Here is a 16763-nt window from a genome sequence, read left to right as displayed (position 1 = left end):
AATAAAAGGAAGTTCTTCTTCACACAGCGCACAGTCAGCTTGTGGAACTCCTTACCTGAGGAGATTGTGAAGGCTGGGACTATAACAGTGTTTAAAAGGGAACTGGATAAATTCATGGTGGCTAAGTCCATAAATGGCTATTAGCCAGGATGGGTAAAGAATGGTGTCCCTAGCTTCTGTTCATCAGAGGATGGAGATGGATGGCAGGAGAGAGATCACTTGATCATTGCCTGTTAGCTTCACTCCCTCTGGGGCACCTGGCATTGGCCACTGTCGGTAGACAGATACTGGGCTAGATGGACCTTTGGTCTGACCCGGTACGGCCGTTCATATTTTCTTATGGTAACAAAGTCCAGAATTTATATGTGGGTTTGTTGCTTTTAAAATGCTATTGTATTGGAATCCACACAAACTGAGGGGAGACTAATGAAAACACAATTCTTAACTATAGTTTTGGTACTATGAAGCAGATAATACTGATCATAAACTGTTTGGTCTTAAGTCTCTGAGGTAAAAGTGGTGTCAATGCTTGTAATTCTTACAACACCCTCTGCTGATCAAGTCATGCAATGGCACTGGCAGTTATTCTGAAGACATACTAAATGGCATGCCACGTTTCACAGCACATTTAATGTACCAAAGACAGATGAGAATGAGACTTCAGAAAGGTAGGAGATAAGTTACTAACAATTTCTGCCCTCTTGGTTAAAATAGAGCCAGGCCCAATGGTGTCAGTCTTCATTGGCCTTTGTTGTTAAGATAGTGCCTTTTGACAGGGCAAGTGTGCACATCAGGAGAAAATAATTCCTTGTGAAGGGAGGTAGGAAATTAATGTTGCTAGTGATGACAAGCTCATTGATTAGCTGAATTTTCCCCCTCCCCACTAGGTGTCCCTGTAAGTAGCAGAGTCTCCACAAAAATTCAACAACTGCTCAACACCCTGAAACGACCAAAAAGGCCACCCCTGAAGGAATTTTTTGTGGACGATTTTGAAGAAATTGTGGAAGGTAACAACCAGCAAGAAATGCTCTTATTGTTCATTTGTTGTGAGCACAAACATATGATGTGTTTTGTTATGCTGTTGTACAGAGTTGACTTGACTGCCTCTTTAAAGGTTATATGAGCACCTGTGGACTGTCTGTGGCCAAGCTCCAGTGGTAGGAATGTAGTCATTAAATTAATCCATTGCTGAGTGGATGAATGGATGGTGTAACTCTCCAGGGTTGTTAGTTCAGCCCATTATACCTGTACTAGATTGATGCAAACTTCTTAGACTTTTTACAAAAAGTTTAAATGGATGTTGAAAGCCTAATTTCTAAGGTCACTTGAACTGTAATAATTTCCCAAAGGCAAAGTGGGGTTTTGGTTTTTTTTGCTTCAGTAACATCAAAGCAGCTTATGGGTTGTTGGTTCAATAGAGTGGAATTCCATTCTATTTCATATAGGTTTTACCACCCTCATTTATGCAGTTTGTGAACACCTTTCAATCGTGCATTAAGCAACGTGACTAACATGTCACATGTCATTTGTTCTTTCTCTCATCCTCTCCCCAGGGGGATTGTTTGTGCAGGGCAGTGTTTTGTTTTTGGTAGGGTTTTGTTTGGGGTTTATAAATGTACAGGCTGTCTTGTGTGGAACAGTATTTGTTTTCAGTTATCTTCCTTGCTTGTGAGTATATGAGCTGCGACTAACTGGGTGTGGGGGAATTTAATTTCTTTCAGTCCCACAGCCTGACCCAAACCAGCCCAAACCAGAGGGGCGCCAGATGACACCTGTTAAGGGTGAGCCACTGGGAGTGGTTTGTAATTGGCCTCCTGCCTTAGAAGCAGCACTGCAGCGCTGGGGGACCACGCAGGCCAAATGTCCCTGTCTGACCGCACTGGATGTTACCGGAAAACCCGTCTATACTCTGACGTATGGTGAGTGGTATATTTCTGCTGCTGCATCATTCTTTCAATGCTGGGGTGTGATAGAGCATGAATTGACAATTGGTAGCCAGACTGGAAAAGCGTTTGCCCAAATTCCAGCATGAGAGGTGAGATTCTGCAGACTTCTTACTGTAATGATTTTTCCTGTCCCTGGTGGTTGGTCTCTCCTTATACTGACTTCACACTGACACAGCACCATAAATGTACAGGACACTTTACAGCACACAGAATATGACAAGATCCCTTCCCTCAAATAGATAAGGAGAGGGACATGTGAACACCGAGAGAGGGATCTTGGAAGCCGTGGATTTGAAGGGAGAATATGGAGTGGCATGTGAGCACATTTGATGCAAGATTGGAGACCATTCCAAGTACACGGGAGCGTGAGAGGAGGAAACAAACAAGCATTGGAGCTTACACAGATGGGAGCTATGAGAAGCATAGGAGTCGCAGAAGGATATGGGATACTGAAGAAGTTTTCACTGGCTCTAGAAATACTTGTAGATTAAACATCCACCTTTTCTCTTTGTTGCCACTTAATTAAGAATATGATTTGAGAGTCTGTATAAAAATAGGAGACAGTGTCACCTTCATTTCACTCTTGGATTTACCCAGTTTCTCTTTGTGATGAGCAGATAGCCAGGCAATGGCAAAATGGCTACTTGTGTCCTTTTTAAAAGGAAGCCTTTAATTTAATTTTTCTGAATCAAACCTGCATAAGGATTAAGTCCTGGGTATATATAAGGGATTCTAGCAGATTGGGTTTGTCTTTGCACCTTTTTGTTGTTACATGAAATACTGCAGAGGACTGAGTGTTGGATTTCTGGGTCTGTTTCCATTTCTGTCACTGATTGTCACCATGGGCAAATAAATCATGGAACCTCGTTGTGCCTCAATTTGAGCGAAATCGGGCTTAGGATCCTCACCAGTGTAAAGTCCTTTGAGGTCTGTCACTGTTAATACTACTTAGATGCTGGGTTGTGTTGTCCATATGATTGGTTGATGTGGAGTTAGTAAACTTCTTCTCTTTGTATTTTAGGTAAATTGTGGAGCAGAAGCCTTAAACTGGCCTACACACTGCTTAATAAACTGGGGACCAAAAATGAACCTGTGTTAAAGCCTGGAGACAGGGTAATGAGCTTGGGAATGTTTGGGAATGGGAGGAAGGTTTTCTGCATTGTCACTTGCCGTGAACATTACAGTCTTGTCCTTTTAATAAGGGCAAGTGCATAACTCTTAATCTAGGGGCCCAGCGGTGTTTTAAAGAAATGTTTCTAGGCTGCATGGAAAGACCCCTGTCCAGCCCTCAGGAAGAGAACTCCTGGGCTGAGACTTTAAAAAATGTCTGAAGGAGTCATTGGTGTGTGTTCTCCTAACTCCCTTATGTGCCTTTGAAAATCTCCCCTACACGATCCTCTCTCCCTAGGAGCAATGCCTGCAAAATGTCAGAGGTTTTACCACACTGCTCTTGATATTAGTGAAAAGGTTCAGTGCTCTCTTCTTCCCATTGTATGCATGTGTATATATACAGAGAGATTAACTGCAGCTGTATATGGATAGGAATATAAACACACACAGCCTTCTACGCTGTGCAGAGTTCCCAAAGTGAAGACCTGTATGGGATGCTGTGCTAGAATGTGAACATGCATAAACTCCCTTTAAAAATGGCTGAAAAGCCATAAAGTTTCTTTGTCCTTTTCCCACCTCTGAAACTAAAATGCTAAAATTCCTCATTGAACCCCAATTGGAGGGCTGATGACCATATGAGCATCATGCTAAAGAGCTTATTTTTAGCAGGGCCAATGGAGAAGTTGGTATTACATTGTTCATTTTAATGGGCCCCACTTAAAAAAGAACCTGTAAAGAGAATTTGTCCTAATAACCTACTCTGAGAGATCATTGCTGCCCTTTTGAATCCATACCCATGGCAGGATCACACTAAAAAGTAAACTTCTCACATACAAAGATACAATGCAGTAGGAACAGGCCTGTCAGAGGGGAAAGCTGAGAAATGAGCACACTTTAATAGTAAAAATCTTAGGTTGGTTTTGTAGGAATAACATGGCAAGGAAGTAAATGCTTTATTGAAAGAGGTTCTGCATTAAACAGGTTTCCACCAGCTACAGATTTGCTTTAAACAGAGAATTTGATTTGTATAAATTCTTAATAGCCAACCATGATTTAATATTTCATGTGTTAGGACAAAAGGGAGTTCAATGGATTTTTTGGCAACATTTTCACTTCATGGGGTGTAGATGGGAATATTGAGTTGACCTAAATTCTTTTTGTTGAATTAAACAGCTTAATCACTGAATGTAACAAACCCAACGTTAATGTTGCGCCTTGTATCTTCTCTAACCAAATACTTCTGTGAATTGTAGGTAGCCCTTGTTTTCCCCAACAATGACCCAGTCATGTTCATGGTGGCATTTTACGGCTGTCTGTTAGCGGAAGTGATCCCAGTGCCTATAGAGGTACCTCTTACCAGAAAGGTAACGTTGATGCATCTTAGAGGAGTGATCGGCTGATGTGGGATGAAAACCAAGTCAGACCATCAGCCTCTGATATGATAGTGTTTCATAATGACCCACTGTGGCTTTAGCAGTTCTTCTGTCCCAGCACAGTGTGTAAGTGTCTTAGGAACGTGCCACTGCAGAGTCTAAAACTGTAAAAATTCATTGGCTGCTTAGCAGAGTTTTGCTGAACAGCTGAAAGAACAGTGTATTCCCTTAGACACTGTGATGGACACATGTCTATAACATGTCCTCGTTAATCTCCCTGCAGCTCCCTTCTCACTTCAGTGGGAGTTGTGTGTGCTTAGCACATCTGAAAAACAAACCCTTATTCCCAGTCACTTGTTGCTGTATAATCCCTACTCCCAGAAGGTTTTTTCCCCTAATGTTGCTATGTGATTGCCATTCTAAAAGCTGTGACACAATAGAATTTTGTGAGAGGAACCCATAATCATAATGGCAACCATCCGGCAAGAGTGGTGGTAATGAAATGGTTAACTAATCTGGTAATGCTGTGGGTTTCTAGAGCTTTGCTTTGCAGCCTCAATATGACAACTGCTGTGGCAACCAAATGAAATAAAGCTTCTACCTATATTTGGTCAGTCAGGTCACTTGATCAGCTACTCATTCCAGTGCTTTTATCTTTGTGCAGTAGGGTTAGTCAGTTATGGGGGACAGAGAGGGCATATTTTATTTGATGTATTATTTCCATTTTCATTTTTTGATTCTTGTTTGAACATTTAGTGCTTTTCGTAGTGAAAATAAACCATGTGAGTGCAATGGCTATACGCTGACATCCATCTGAGTAGGCCAGTCTCAGCATTGAAATCATCTGCCTTTCACCTCTGGCCATTTATGATTATGCCAGTGCAACATCATCTGTTTTTTTCCTTGAGAACCAACAGCTTTTCCCACAGTCTTCCCACTTCCCTGGACCTCAGAATTAAGTGAACGGAACAAACTTGCTAGGTAGAACATTAAGTAATCTTCCATATTTTCAATAGGTTCTCATTTTTCTGTGGACTTCTCTTTGCTCACAGAAATACATGTCACAGCTGCTCAACCTCCCTTAGGGAACAAATTCTGTCAGCATGAGAGTCCACTTACATTCAGCATGCCTTCATGATGCATATATTGTTTTCTGGAACATGTTAATATATACCATATAATCACTGCCAGACTGGTTGTCATTTGAGTTTCAAACCATTGCCAGATATGCATGGGACTAATCAGATGAAACAGAATGTTTGTTTTTTCCCAGTGTGGTCCATAATGTTACCATCCAGTTACCAGAGCATTACTGTGCCTTGATTTTTGGCTTAAGGGTGAAGTTGGCTTCATACTCTCCCATTATCTGGAACTCATAGTGGTTATTTTCTTTTCCTTCAGGATGCTGGTGGTCAGCAGATTGGCTTCCTCTTGGGGAGCTGTGGCATCACTTTGGCTCTCACCACTGAGGTTTGTCTAAAGGGGCTGCCAAAAACCCAGAATGGGGAGATTGTGCAGTTTAAAGGTTAGTTTGGTCACACTTTTGTTTCGACCTGTTCGTCCCAGGGCTGAACTCTAAAACTAGCCATTAGAAGTCAAAAGCCATGTGTTGTTTTGCTCTCCTTTTGGTTGAGTGAGCAAGATTTGCATCCGGGTTGTTGCCTTGTTTGGGACTATGAATCGCATTCACCACTGAGGCACAAATTTATACATGTCTCTGACAGAGCCAGTGTATTGCAGTGGAGATTAGGATGAGGCCACTTTAGAAACCAACATTCTCCTAGAATCAGTTCAGCAGTGTTTGAAGAGGTAAAAATCACAGTCACTTTAATGCAACACCAGAGCTGTATTTATAAACACTGCAGGGTCAGTTTGAATGGACGAAGGAGCCAACCACCCCTTGCAAGCCTTAGATGTACTGGTTCCTGGGAAGAGGGATGAGTTGTCTAGCTAGTGATCTGCCTTGGGTTGATTTGTATGTTTGCATCTGATAATCTAAACCAAGCATAGGCGCTCCCCTTATCAAGTGACATCAAATTATGAGTGCAAGGTACACAGCACATGGTTTTTATCAAGTGATCCCTGTGGTTCTGTCAGAAGTAAACCCAATCAAGTCCAAATCACTTCTGGTTTTAAAGCTATGCATTTCCCTCAGATGAATTTGCATTTTGCTTATTTAACTTTGCTGCTGGGAAAACGAGCCGTAAGTGAAATGGGCAAATGATCACTTGTATATTTCAGATGAATATAGATTATTTCAACAGATACAGGTCTTAAGGTTGCCTTTGATTTCGGCTGTAGGTTGGCCCAGACTCAAATGGGTTGTGACAGACTCAAAGTATCTCTCCAAGTCACCAAAGGACTGGCAGCCCAACATCTCAACTGCAGGAACTGAGCCGGCATATATTGAGGTGGGTAGTGAACGAAGGTCAGAAATGAGCTCCTCTGGATTTAATTTAATGCACAGAAGCCATCAACATGGTAGCATTTTCACATGGCTGTGCCAAACTTACCAATTTCTTGCCAAAACAACACACTTTCATCATGTACAACTTGCCATGATGCTTGTTTTAATCATATATCAGTTTTTGGCTTTGTTTTCTGTTCAAAATGCAGAGGAAGACTCAATCTCTGCTCCAAAGACAAGTGAAACAATTCAGATACAGTGTGTGGGATAACCAGAGAGGGGCTTAATCTGAAAGTGTTGTAAGGTTGCTCACAGGAGTGCATCAGCACATCTTAGCTAAGGCTTAATGCTGGCAGACTTGGTACTGTCCAGTCTTTAGCTCAGGGTGCTCCCCAGTGCTCATCTTTTCATTCAGTCTGTTTAATTCTGTTAGTACTTGGTAACTCTCAGATTTCTGTCTTTGTTTCACGTGGCAACACTTTGGATTGTTCGCTTCTCATGGCGTGGCCTGTCTGTGCATCCCAGTAATACTAACTGGGAACTACTGCATCCTAAATAATATCAGTGTTTGGGTGACACCTACCCTATAAACTGCTTTTTCAGTTTGCCTTTTGTATTGCCAGGGCATGGGCTCAGAAGTTACAGTAAGGCATTAAGCATGAGCAACTTTAAACAAGTGTCTTCATCTTCTCTCTCTTTGGACTTACCTGTACCTGTTTAAGGATTGAGACCAGGCCATCTCCATGTCTATACATGCCTGCCTTTACTTTCCATGGGATAGTCTTTCTCTCCTCCAGTGAATCCTGCTGATGCAGCTACACAGTTCCTTTTTAAATATGACCTCATTCATTAAGGAGAAAACTTGCTCCGATTAATAAGGGCGTAGCTATGCTGCAGCCTCCTTTATGTGCAGGGTCCAGAGTAACCAGTTTGATCCCAACTATACATATAAAATGATGCAGTTTAAATTAGCTGTTACCACTCAAGAAAGAGATATTGGAGTTGTCATGGATAGTTCTCTGAAAACGTCCCCTCAATGTGCAGCGGCAGTCAAAAAAGTAAACAGAATGTTGGGAATCATTCAGAAGGGGATAGATAATAAGACAGAAAATCATGTTGCCCCTATATGAATCCATGGTACGCCCACACCTGGAATACTGTGTGCAGATGTGGTCACCCTATCTCAAAAAAGATGTATTGGAATTGGAACTGGTTCAGAAAAGGGCAACAAAAATTATTAGGCGTATGAAACGGCTTCCATATGAGGAGAGATCAATAAGACTAGGACTTCACAGCTTGGAAAAGAGACGACTGGGATGGATATGATAGAGGTCTATAAAATCTTGACTGGTGTGGAGAAAGTAAATAAGGAAGTGTTATGAGAAGGAGTAAATAACACAAGAATTAAATTAATAGGCAGCAGGTTTAAAACAAAAGGAAGTATTTTTTTCACAAATGCACAGTCAACCTGTGGAACTCCTTGCCAGAGGATGTTGTGAAGGCCAAGACTATAACAGAGTTCAAAATGAACTAGATAAATTCATGGAGGATAGGTCCATCAATGGCAATTAGCCAGGATGGGCAGAGATGGTGTCCCTAGCCTCTGTTTGCCAGAAGCTGGGACTGGGAGACAGGGGATGGATCACTTGATGATTACCTGTTCTGTTCATTCCCTCTGAGGCACCTGGCATTGGCCATTGTTGGAAAACAGGATACTGAGCTAGATGGATCTTTGGTCTGACCCTGTATGGCTGTTCTTATATTCTTACTATGTTTGGTGCTTTCCAGTACAAGACCAGTAAGGAAGGCAGTGTGATGGGGGTGACAGTGTCTCGGATTGCCATGCTGTCTCATTGTCAGGCTCTGTCTCAGGCTTGCAACTACTCTGAAGGTGAGTAGTGTCACGGGGTGGATATGTGCAAGAAGGAGTGAAAGCTCAGCTCGCTGTAAGATCATTCTTTCCAATGCTTAGTTTGTTTAAACTTAAAAATCGATCTATCTCAGAAATTAAAAATCGTAACTTAAACGTAGCCAAAGGTCAGCCCATAATTATCTCCACCTCAGCCCATGCCCTGCCCAACAAAAAAGAAAAAAAAAAAAAAAAAAAAGGCCCAACAGGCTTAACAAAGAGGGAGAAAAGGTGGGCTTTGCAGTGTGCCTGGAGGTTTACAAATCCATGACTTGGTGAAGTGGGGGTGGAAGGGGCAGAATTGCACAAGCTCCAAACTTGAGGATCCTTTTTCAAAGAACATCCTGCCACCAGCTCCCTTTCACTTACATTGAAGCAGCTCCTGCTCGATTGCCTCTGCTCACCTCCATACTGGCAATGCACACACACCATGGCCTCTCAGATAATCAGGTCCCAAACTAGTTTGGGCCTTATGAGTTAAACCAGGTATGGAGAACAGAAATTACCAGTCATGATGCACAAAGTTCTTTCTGTAGGAAGTGTTTTGGTCTACTCTACCTACAAAATCAGTCCTTTATGTAACCAGTATCTCAGAGCTTCTTTAATGAGCTGTATGTCATCATTTCTGTTTGACATGCAACTGTATTCCTTTTGGGAGCCATTCTGTTCATTTCCACTGCTGCTGAGGGTCAGTCTACCAAGACATTTGAATTATGGCTCTGTAACCTCTTTTCACTCAACACCTCATGAATAAGGAGACTAGGACACACTGATATTACAGTGATTAATGTGATATAAAAGCCCAGAGATGCCAGATGTTATATTCTTGCAGCTGTCTGTAAGGTGTTCCTTCCCTTAAATGCATCTGCTCTGTGTCTTATCACCCTTTTTATTGTGCTCTGTGTATGCACCTGAGTGTGCCTGTTTTGTATTATCCATAACAAGGAGCTTGGAATCTATTTAATAATGCATAAGCGTGCAAACGGACTAGGCTACACGCTTGCTTTTTGCATAATGCTGCCAGTATGTGCTGCCATGGAGAAGTGTTTGCATGATGTCTGAGTACTGTATGAAGTGCTTAAGAAATAATTGGCACTTTGAGTTTGCCGAACTTAAGGGAAACAATGATCTTTAAATGTTTGCAAAGAAAATGCCAAGGTGAAAAAACAAAGGGTTGTGTCCTCCTCAGTTTCAAAGTTCCTGTCATCTGCCTGAAGGGAGCCACTTAGCCTGCTGGTTTGGGAGCCTGTCTCAGGGAGCTAACTTACATTAGGAAAGGGGCAAGTTCCAGTATAAGTAATACAGCTGCATCTACCCAGTTATCTGCCAAATTTCTTATTGATACACAACTTTCCTCTTCCAGGTGAAACCATAGTGAATGTTTTGGATTTCAAGAAGGATGCAGGGCTCTGGCATGGCATGTTAACGGTGAGCTGGTGCTTCAGGGAGAAAACTAGCAGGATGGTTGTTCTGGGTATTTTATAGCCCTTCCTGATTAGAATATGAAGTAGTGTTTGAGGAAGAGAGTTGGGCCCAATCTGCTCTCAGATCCAGCTTTACGCACTCCCGTTAGAGTCAGTGCAGATCTGCTGGCAGGAGCAATAATGTCTCTTGCCTAGTCGTCATACTCTCTGTTCATTCAAATGATGCTTTGAAATATTAACTGCAGGAAGCGCACAAGCTCTACCAGGCACTGGGGAGGGGAAAGGGGACTCCAGTCCTCTGATCTATATTGAATATGTTTTGTTGGCCCTTTCCCACAAGTCTCTCTGCTTTCCAGAATGTAATGAACAAGCTGCACACCCTCAGCGTGCCCTACTCCGTGATGAAAACCTGCCCACTCTCCTGGGTGCAGAGAGTTCATACCCACAAAGGTAACACTGGCATTCCTTAAGATTCTAGCATACACTTTCCAGATGAGCATTTGTGGGGCAACACAAACTGCACTTCTGTTTAAAGCTCAGAAGCCTGCCTGATTGCTAGTCAGAAACCTACCAAATGGGCCAAAACCCTGGATTCTTTTCAATGTGCGCACAGGGCAGGCCACAGAGAAGTTGATGGGGAATCCACAGGTTTGTATGCTGCAAGATGGTGCTGGTAGGCCAGGGAATGACATGAGCTTGCAGGGGCCACTAATCCCAAGCCCTAGCTGAAACAAAAGGATGGCCACAGTCACTGTGCCTAGTATGTAGTAGTTTTGACCTGGCAGTGTGGGTGCCTTATCTGCCGTATGAGAGGAGGATTCCATCCCTGCAACCTCTTTTACTTAGTCTTCAAATGGACAAAAGGATTTGGATACCTGAACTGAAGATACTTGTCCTAATAGGAGGCTCCTGGTGTTAGGCCCCTGCAGTTTCACTGAAAGATGCATTTAGCAAATGGTTTATTTGTATTAATTTCGTTTGCTCCCTTCGTTTGCAGCGAAGGTTGCTTTAGTGAAGTGTCGAGACCTGCACTGGGCCATGATGGCTCATCGGGACCAAAGAGATGTCAGCCTGAGTTCTCTGCGGATGCTGATTGTAACTGACGGTGCTAACCCCTGTGAGTATTCCTGCACATGGCTGCCATGAGAGAGGTTCCTCTGATTGTTTTCTGTCACTTCCATGCATGCGTGGTGGGTGAACCCCTGATTTGGGGAGCCAAACCCACTGGCCCTGCCCCTCCCTGCCACACGCCAGAGCCCCAAAAAAACCCTCCCACACTGTAAAAGGAGAAGCCCTGACACAGGGCCCCCGCAACCGGAGGAGCCCCAGCCCGCCTACCCCAGCCACATTGTGCCGAGCCACTGGCCTGAGTGCAGGGCCAAGCTGCCAGCCTCCCTGAGCACTGGGCCGCGAGCCACCAGCTCCCCCCACCCGCTAGAGTCGGGCCAAGCCACCAGCCTCTCCCAGCGCTGGGCAGGACTGAGTCTGCTCCCCTTCCTCTTCTCCTCCCCCCCCGCCCCCCCAAACTGCTGGCCCCAGCACCCAAGGAGGAGGGACATGGCAAGCAGCGGGGATAGGGTGTGGAGTGGAGGAGGTGGTGGGGTCTCGGGGAAGGGCTAGGGCCACCACAGCCCAGGTGTCCAGCAGCAGGTCAGCGGCAGTGTCAGGGAAGGGAAGGCCTTTCCTGGCCTATTTTATCCACCACCCTTGCTTTCGTGTACTGACTTCTATCAGGAGTAAACTGAGGCAGCTGTCTGACAATCCAAAAGAGGCCTCAGTGCCCCAAGCAAAAGGGTAAAGGATTTCAGGTTCCACACCCAACCCAGAGTTCCCCTGCCAGTTAGAGGCTTGTACAGTCACATTTTCCTATTTTTAAAATGCTTCTCTCCAAGACCCACACAAACAAGGGAAACTACCTGATGCTACAGAGCAAACAATGCAATTCATTATGCCAAGAGCCATCAGAATCTTTCCAACTGTCTCTCAAATACACAAACAGTAACTATAGATGAAAGGTATCCTGACAGAAGGGTGATTTGTATTAAGTTGTCGGTGTCCCTTCAAGTGTGAATCTTAAGGATGGTATTGCAAGAGGTGATAGGAACAGAGGACTTGGCCAGACAGTGGAGGCAGCTGGACGCTCTGGTATGTATATAGAGAGTTCTGGCAGGAAAAGATTAAAAGGTTAGTGCAGTGATTTGTCTAGCGGGCAAGAGAACAGGAATAGGCACATTAGCTGACAATGTAGGTGGGGGTATGGGGTGTGAGTGGTTCTAAATTGCACACAGGGTGTGGTTTTTAAGATGGCATTGAAAGAAATGAGCAACAGATCTTCATGGCATACTGGTGATTGTGGGGCTTAATGAATGTCTGTCCAGATGGCATTGACTGGAGAAGTGAGATTTGAATACAATTAGGGCTGTTTTGGATTTGTGCGGTAGAAGGAAATAGAGCCAGTGGATGTGTGGTTAGTATGGGGGAGATGGGGAAGATGTTTGTCATGTAATTGTTCCCGAATATATATATATGTACAAACTCTGGAACAGACTGGGAGGAAGATTGTTCGGGCCTTAGCTAGCCAGCATTAGTTTGAAGTATGAAGTGTCTTTCTGATTTGTATCAGAGGGTAGCCGTGTTAGTCTGGATCTGTAAAAGCAGCAAAGAATCCTGTGGCACCTTATAGACTAACAGACGTTTTGGAGCATGAGCTTTCGTGGGTGAATACCCACTTCCTCAGATGTTTTCACTGTATTCACCCACGAAAGCTCATGCTCCAAAACGTCTGTTAGTCTATAAGGTGCCACAGGATTCTTTGCTGCTTTTTTGATTTGGTTAGTTCTGTACCAAAACTGATCCCGTTACGGTAGGGATAGGTCATAAACACATTAGCTTTCAAAAAAACAAACCTGCAAGTTGTTTAAAAGAATGTGGATGGAAAGTTGCCATCTTTTTTTTACCCGTGCAGCAGTTGAACCGCTTAAATCAGTCTCCATTCTGAGGCTTTCCCCAGTAATAGTATTTGTTGTCTTGTACATAATCTTTCGTGCAGTACTTCCCCCCAAAATTTTTTGGGGACATCCAGGATTACAGAAATACAGTACAACATTATAATGAAATAAAGTGGCTGCTCTCAGAAAGAGGTACTGAAGTAGTGTTACTGTTATAGGTGACTGAAGTCTACTTAGGCCTTTTAAAAATGCTACTCTAATGATTTAGAACTCAAAGTTCCATTAACTTTCAGTGACTCACTTAGGCTCCTTAGTGCCTAAGTTTTGAAACTGTGCCCTTAGTTAGAAATGAGATTGCAATTCACAAGATCCCTAAATAAAAATGTGCTATTTATTTCCAGGTCATTTCTAAGCATAATTCTTTTTTTAAATTTCAAAAACTGTTTAAAATGTTGTCTTATCTTCCAGGGTCTGTTTCCTCATGCGATGCTTTCCTGAGTTTGTTTCAGAGCCATGGGCTTAAACCTGAGGCAATCTGTCCATGTGCCACATCTCCAGAAGCAATGACTGTAGCAATACGGAGGTACTGCGATGCATTGCATCCTGCTAACCTATGTCAGTATTTAAAGGGACATGTTAAAAATGTTTAAATAATTTCCTTTCCGATGTTGCAAGTAATTCCTGAGACTATTGAAACTGAGATAAATTTGAACTTTTTACTGTTTGTTTACTCGTTTTGCATTTTCAGCTGAAGGCAGGAAATAAGGAATAGTCTGTTTCTATTTTGTTGGCAGTTTTTTAGTTTCACTTTTAGGCCCTTGCAGTGCTTGAGCTGGAGGAATGTTTTTGTTTTTTAAACTGTTTCCACTGGAATAAAAAAAAGACAACTCATGGAAATGTTTCTATTGGTCCTAGCTTTTATTTTATTCAGCCTAAATATTTGGGTCATATAAGACCTGCCAGTGTCCCTTTAAATATTAGCAGAGTGTGTTTCCATGTGTTGTGAATTGCGCTATATTAGGCGATCCCAACTGTTTGTTCACATGCATCCAGTGGTGGTTGTTGACTTCAGTGGGGCTTCTTACATGTTGATGGTGATGCACGAACTCTAGCGCTTGGTTGAATCAGGGCCTTGAAGAATTCTCTCTCAAAGCTATGACTCTTTGTTCTTGTTTGTCTAGCAGTTAAAAGCCAGTAGCAGAAGTGGCGCCTGGGAGAAGCAGGCATTTATTTTCTCACTTTTGCCAGAAGTAGCTGGTGTGGGGCTGTGCTTCTCTGCGATAGTGTCTCATGTTGTTTTGGGGAAAGCAGTCATTCTCATGCTCTGTTCCTGTCCATTGCCCCTCCCTGCAGTAAACAAAGCAATAATCAGCCAGCCCAGGAACTGGCACCTACAATAGATTACCCTGATGGCCAGATGGAAGAGCTACTCCACAGGGCTTTTGGCTGGTTTTCCCAATGCTTGCACTGGCCCAGTACTAAGCTTTTCCAACTCACTTGTGAGCATGGCTCTCCCAGCTGGTATCTCTTACTCTCCCCCAAACTAATTCAGTTGTTAAATGGGATTTCATTATACATCGCAAAATGATACATATAAGAACCCAGAAAAGCATCCTTATGTTACTGTGAGGATGTGTTCTGTATCAAGGCCTAATGATGTCATGTGTTTACTGATGTTTTAGCATGTCCGTTTGTTTCCTTCAAGGCCTGGTGTCCCTGGGGCACCTTTGCCAGGAAGAGCCATCCTGTCCATGAGTGGGCTAAGTTATGGTGTTATTCGTGTGAACACTGAAGACAAAAACTCTGCTCTTACGGTACAGGATGTTGGCCATGTGATGCCAGGAGGTGAGTGCACAGAACCTTATATTTCCATAAACACCCTTTGGCAAATGGCAGGGGCTGACAGTGAACCTCTGGGGCTGAGACTTTCAAACCATCTAATGGGTTCTGGACATGCAATGCTTATTTAAAACAAACAGCAACTGGTCATTGAGATCCCCAAGACAGCTCTGAAAATCTCAGCCTTGGTTTCTGTTATTGCCTCTGCTGATGATTTGTGAGTTGCTGGGGCAGCTGCTTAGCTTTTCCTCACTTCATCTTACCTATCTGTGAAATGGACAGAATACTTCGCTCCTTCATAGGGGGTTGGAGGGTCTAGTGTTTGTAAAGCATTGTAAGATCTTGCATGGAAGTCTTGTCTCAGTGGAAGTCCTGATCTTTAGTAAGTTATTGCCAGAAGCCCAAGCAAATTCAGTAGCATATTCTTTTATGTTATGTTCTGTGGCAGTGCAAACTTTGCAGCTGATCCACGTGGCCCACAGGTTGGTAGTGAAGCCTTTAATTTAAAGAACCCTGATGAAATGTCCATGCATATTCAACTGCAGGATTCACAATATTTTCCTGCTTGCCACTACTTAATAAAAGTTAATCATTCTTCATGCTTAAATGTGTCAGGTGGTTTAAAAAAAAAAAAAAAAAAAAGGCCCCTGAGCACTGCTTGCTAAGTTGTGTAATGGTGTGTGCTTTGCTCTAGGAATGATGTGCATCGTGAAACCTGATGGATCTCCTCAGCTCTGTAAAACGGATGAGATTGGTGAAATCTGTGTTAGCTCCAGAACAGGAGGGATGTTGTATTATGGGCTGACTGGGGTGACAAAGAACACATTTGAGGTCTGTATCATATGGTAGATTTTTGCCTTCTCTTGTGTCATTGGTTTTCACCTACTGCCTTCAGTGTGGAATTGATTTTCTTGCAGAGCCTTTTGATTTCTATAACAACTAATAAAGTGTTACTATTTGGGCTTTATATATGAGGGAAAATAAATTTGTTAGTCTCTAAGGTGCCACAAGTACTCCTTTTCTTTTTGCGGATATAGACTAACATGGCTGCTACTCTGAAACCTAGAAGGCTTGTTACAATTAGGAATTGCCTGCACTCCTTTTTGCTACGATTTCCCACCATGCAGCAACAATGACAACAGTGAACTTCTAGAGCAGATAAATTTACAAGTTTCCTGCAAGAATGGGAGCATCAGACATCCAGTGTTTGCTCTACTCCAGTTCCTGGTATCAGATAGCTTGCAAATAGAGTCAGAGAGAAAATGGTGTTTTATCTGTGCTTCTGGCAGCATAGTGATTTGTCTATCCCAGTTAATGTCAGAGGTAGGATTTGGTAAGTGAAGTTCACTCCAGGGGGACACTGTGCTATAGCTGGTAATTTGAGACTTTACAGAGGAAAGCCCAGTAACTAGAGAGGATTTATTTTTCAAAATTCACTTGCATCTAGTGTGACTCCTGCTGCAGCACATTGATGAGGAAGGATGGGGGGGGGGTATATCCCAGGACGAGAGAATCAACTCCCTCAGTAGCCTGTCTTCTGTTTCAGGTTATCCCTGTCAACTTGGCTGGTTCTCCAGTGGGCGACGTGCCATTCGTCCGCTCAGGCTTGCTGGGGTTTGTTGGACCTGTACGTCATATAGTTTTTGTGCTTGGATTGATGGTTTTATCTTGATGTTAAAAGTAATGGTTTCAAATGCCTAGAAGAAAAGCAGTTAGTGACCAAAACAAACTGTTAACTTAAGGTGAATGTTGGGGCAGGTTACTGAGATTGCTTGCCCCAGTAGTAACTTGTTTTTCCTATACATTA

The 16763-nt window shown here is 43.1% G+C and overlaps 1 protein-coding gene across 1 annotated transcript in view; it reads left to right on the top strand.

Moving 5' to 3' along the window:
• The window catches only part of DIP2B (disco interacting protein 2 homolog B), a 131798-nt gene that overhangs the window by 89696 nt on the left and 25339 nt on the right, over positions 1 to 16763 (top strand). Inside the window, 14 exon segments of the mRNA XM_030554905.1 lie at positions 888 to 1007; positions 1722 to 1919; positions 2968 to 3059; positions 4310 to 4420; positions 5831 to 5954; positions 6731 to 6840; positions 8625 to 8727; positions 10109 to 10173; positions 10526 to 10619; positions 11167 to 11286; positions 13586 to 13700; positions 14823 to 14962; positions 15651 to 15787; positions 16503 to 16583. Coding sequence (XP_030410765.1) covers positions 888 to 1007; positions 1722 to 1919; positions 2968 to 3059; positions 4310 to 4420; positions 5831 to 5954; positions 6731 to 6840; positions 8625 to 8727; positions 10109 to 10173; positions 10526 to 10619; positions 11167 to 11286; positions 13586 to 13700; positions 14823 to 14962; positions 15651 to 15787; positions 16503 to 16583 — 1610 coding nt within the window.

This window comes from Gopherus evgoodei, chromosome 3 (assembly GCF_007399415.2).
Source record: "Gopherus evgoodei ecotype Sinaloan lineage chromosome 3, rGopEvg1_v1.p, whole genome shotgun sequence".
NCBI classification, from domain to species: Eukaryota; Metazoa; Chordata; order Testudines; family Testudinidae; genus Gopherus; species Gopherus evgoodei.
Note: the sequence above shows the minus strand (reverse complement) of the source record. Positions and strands in the feature narration are given on the sequence as shown.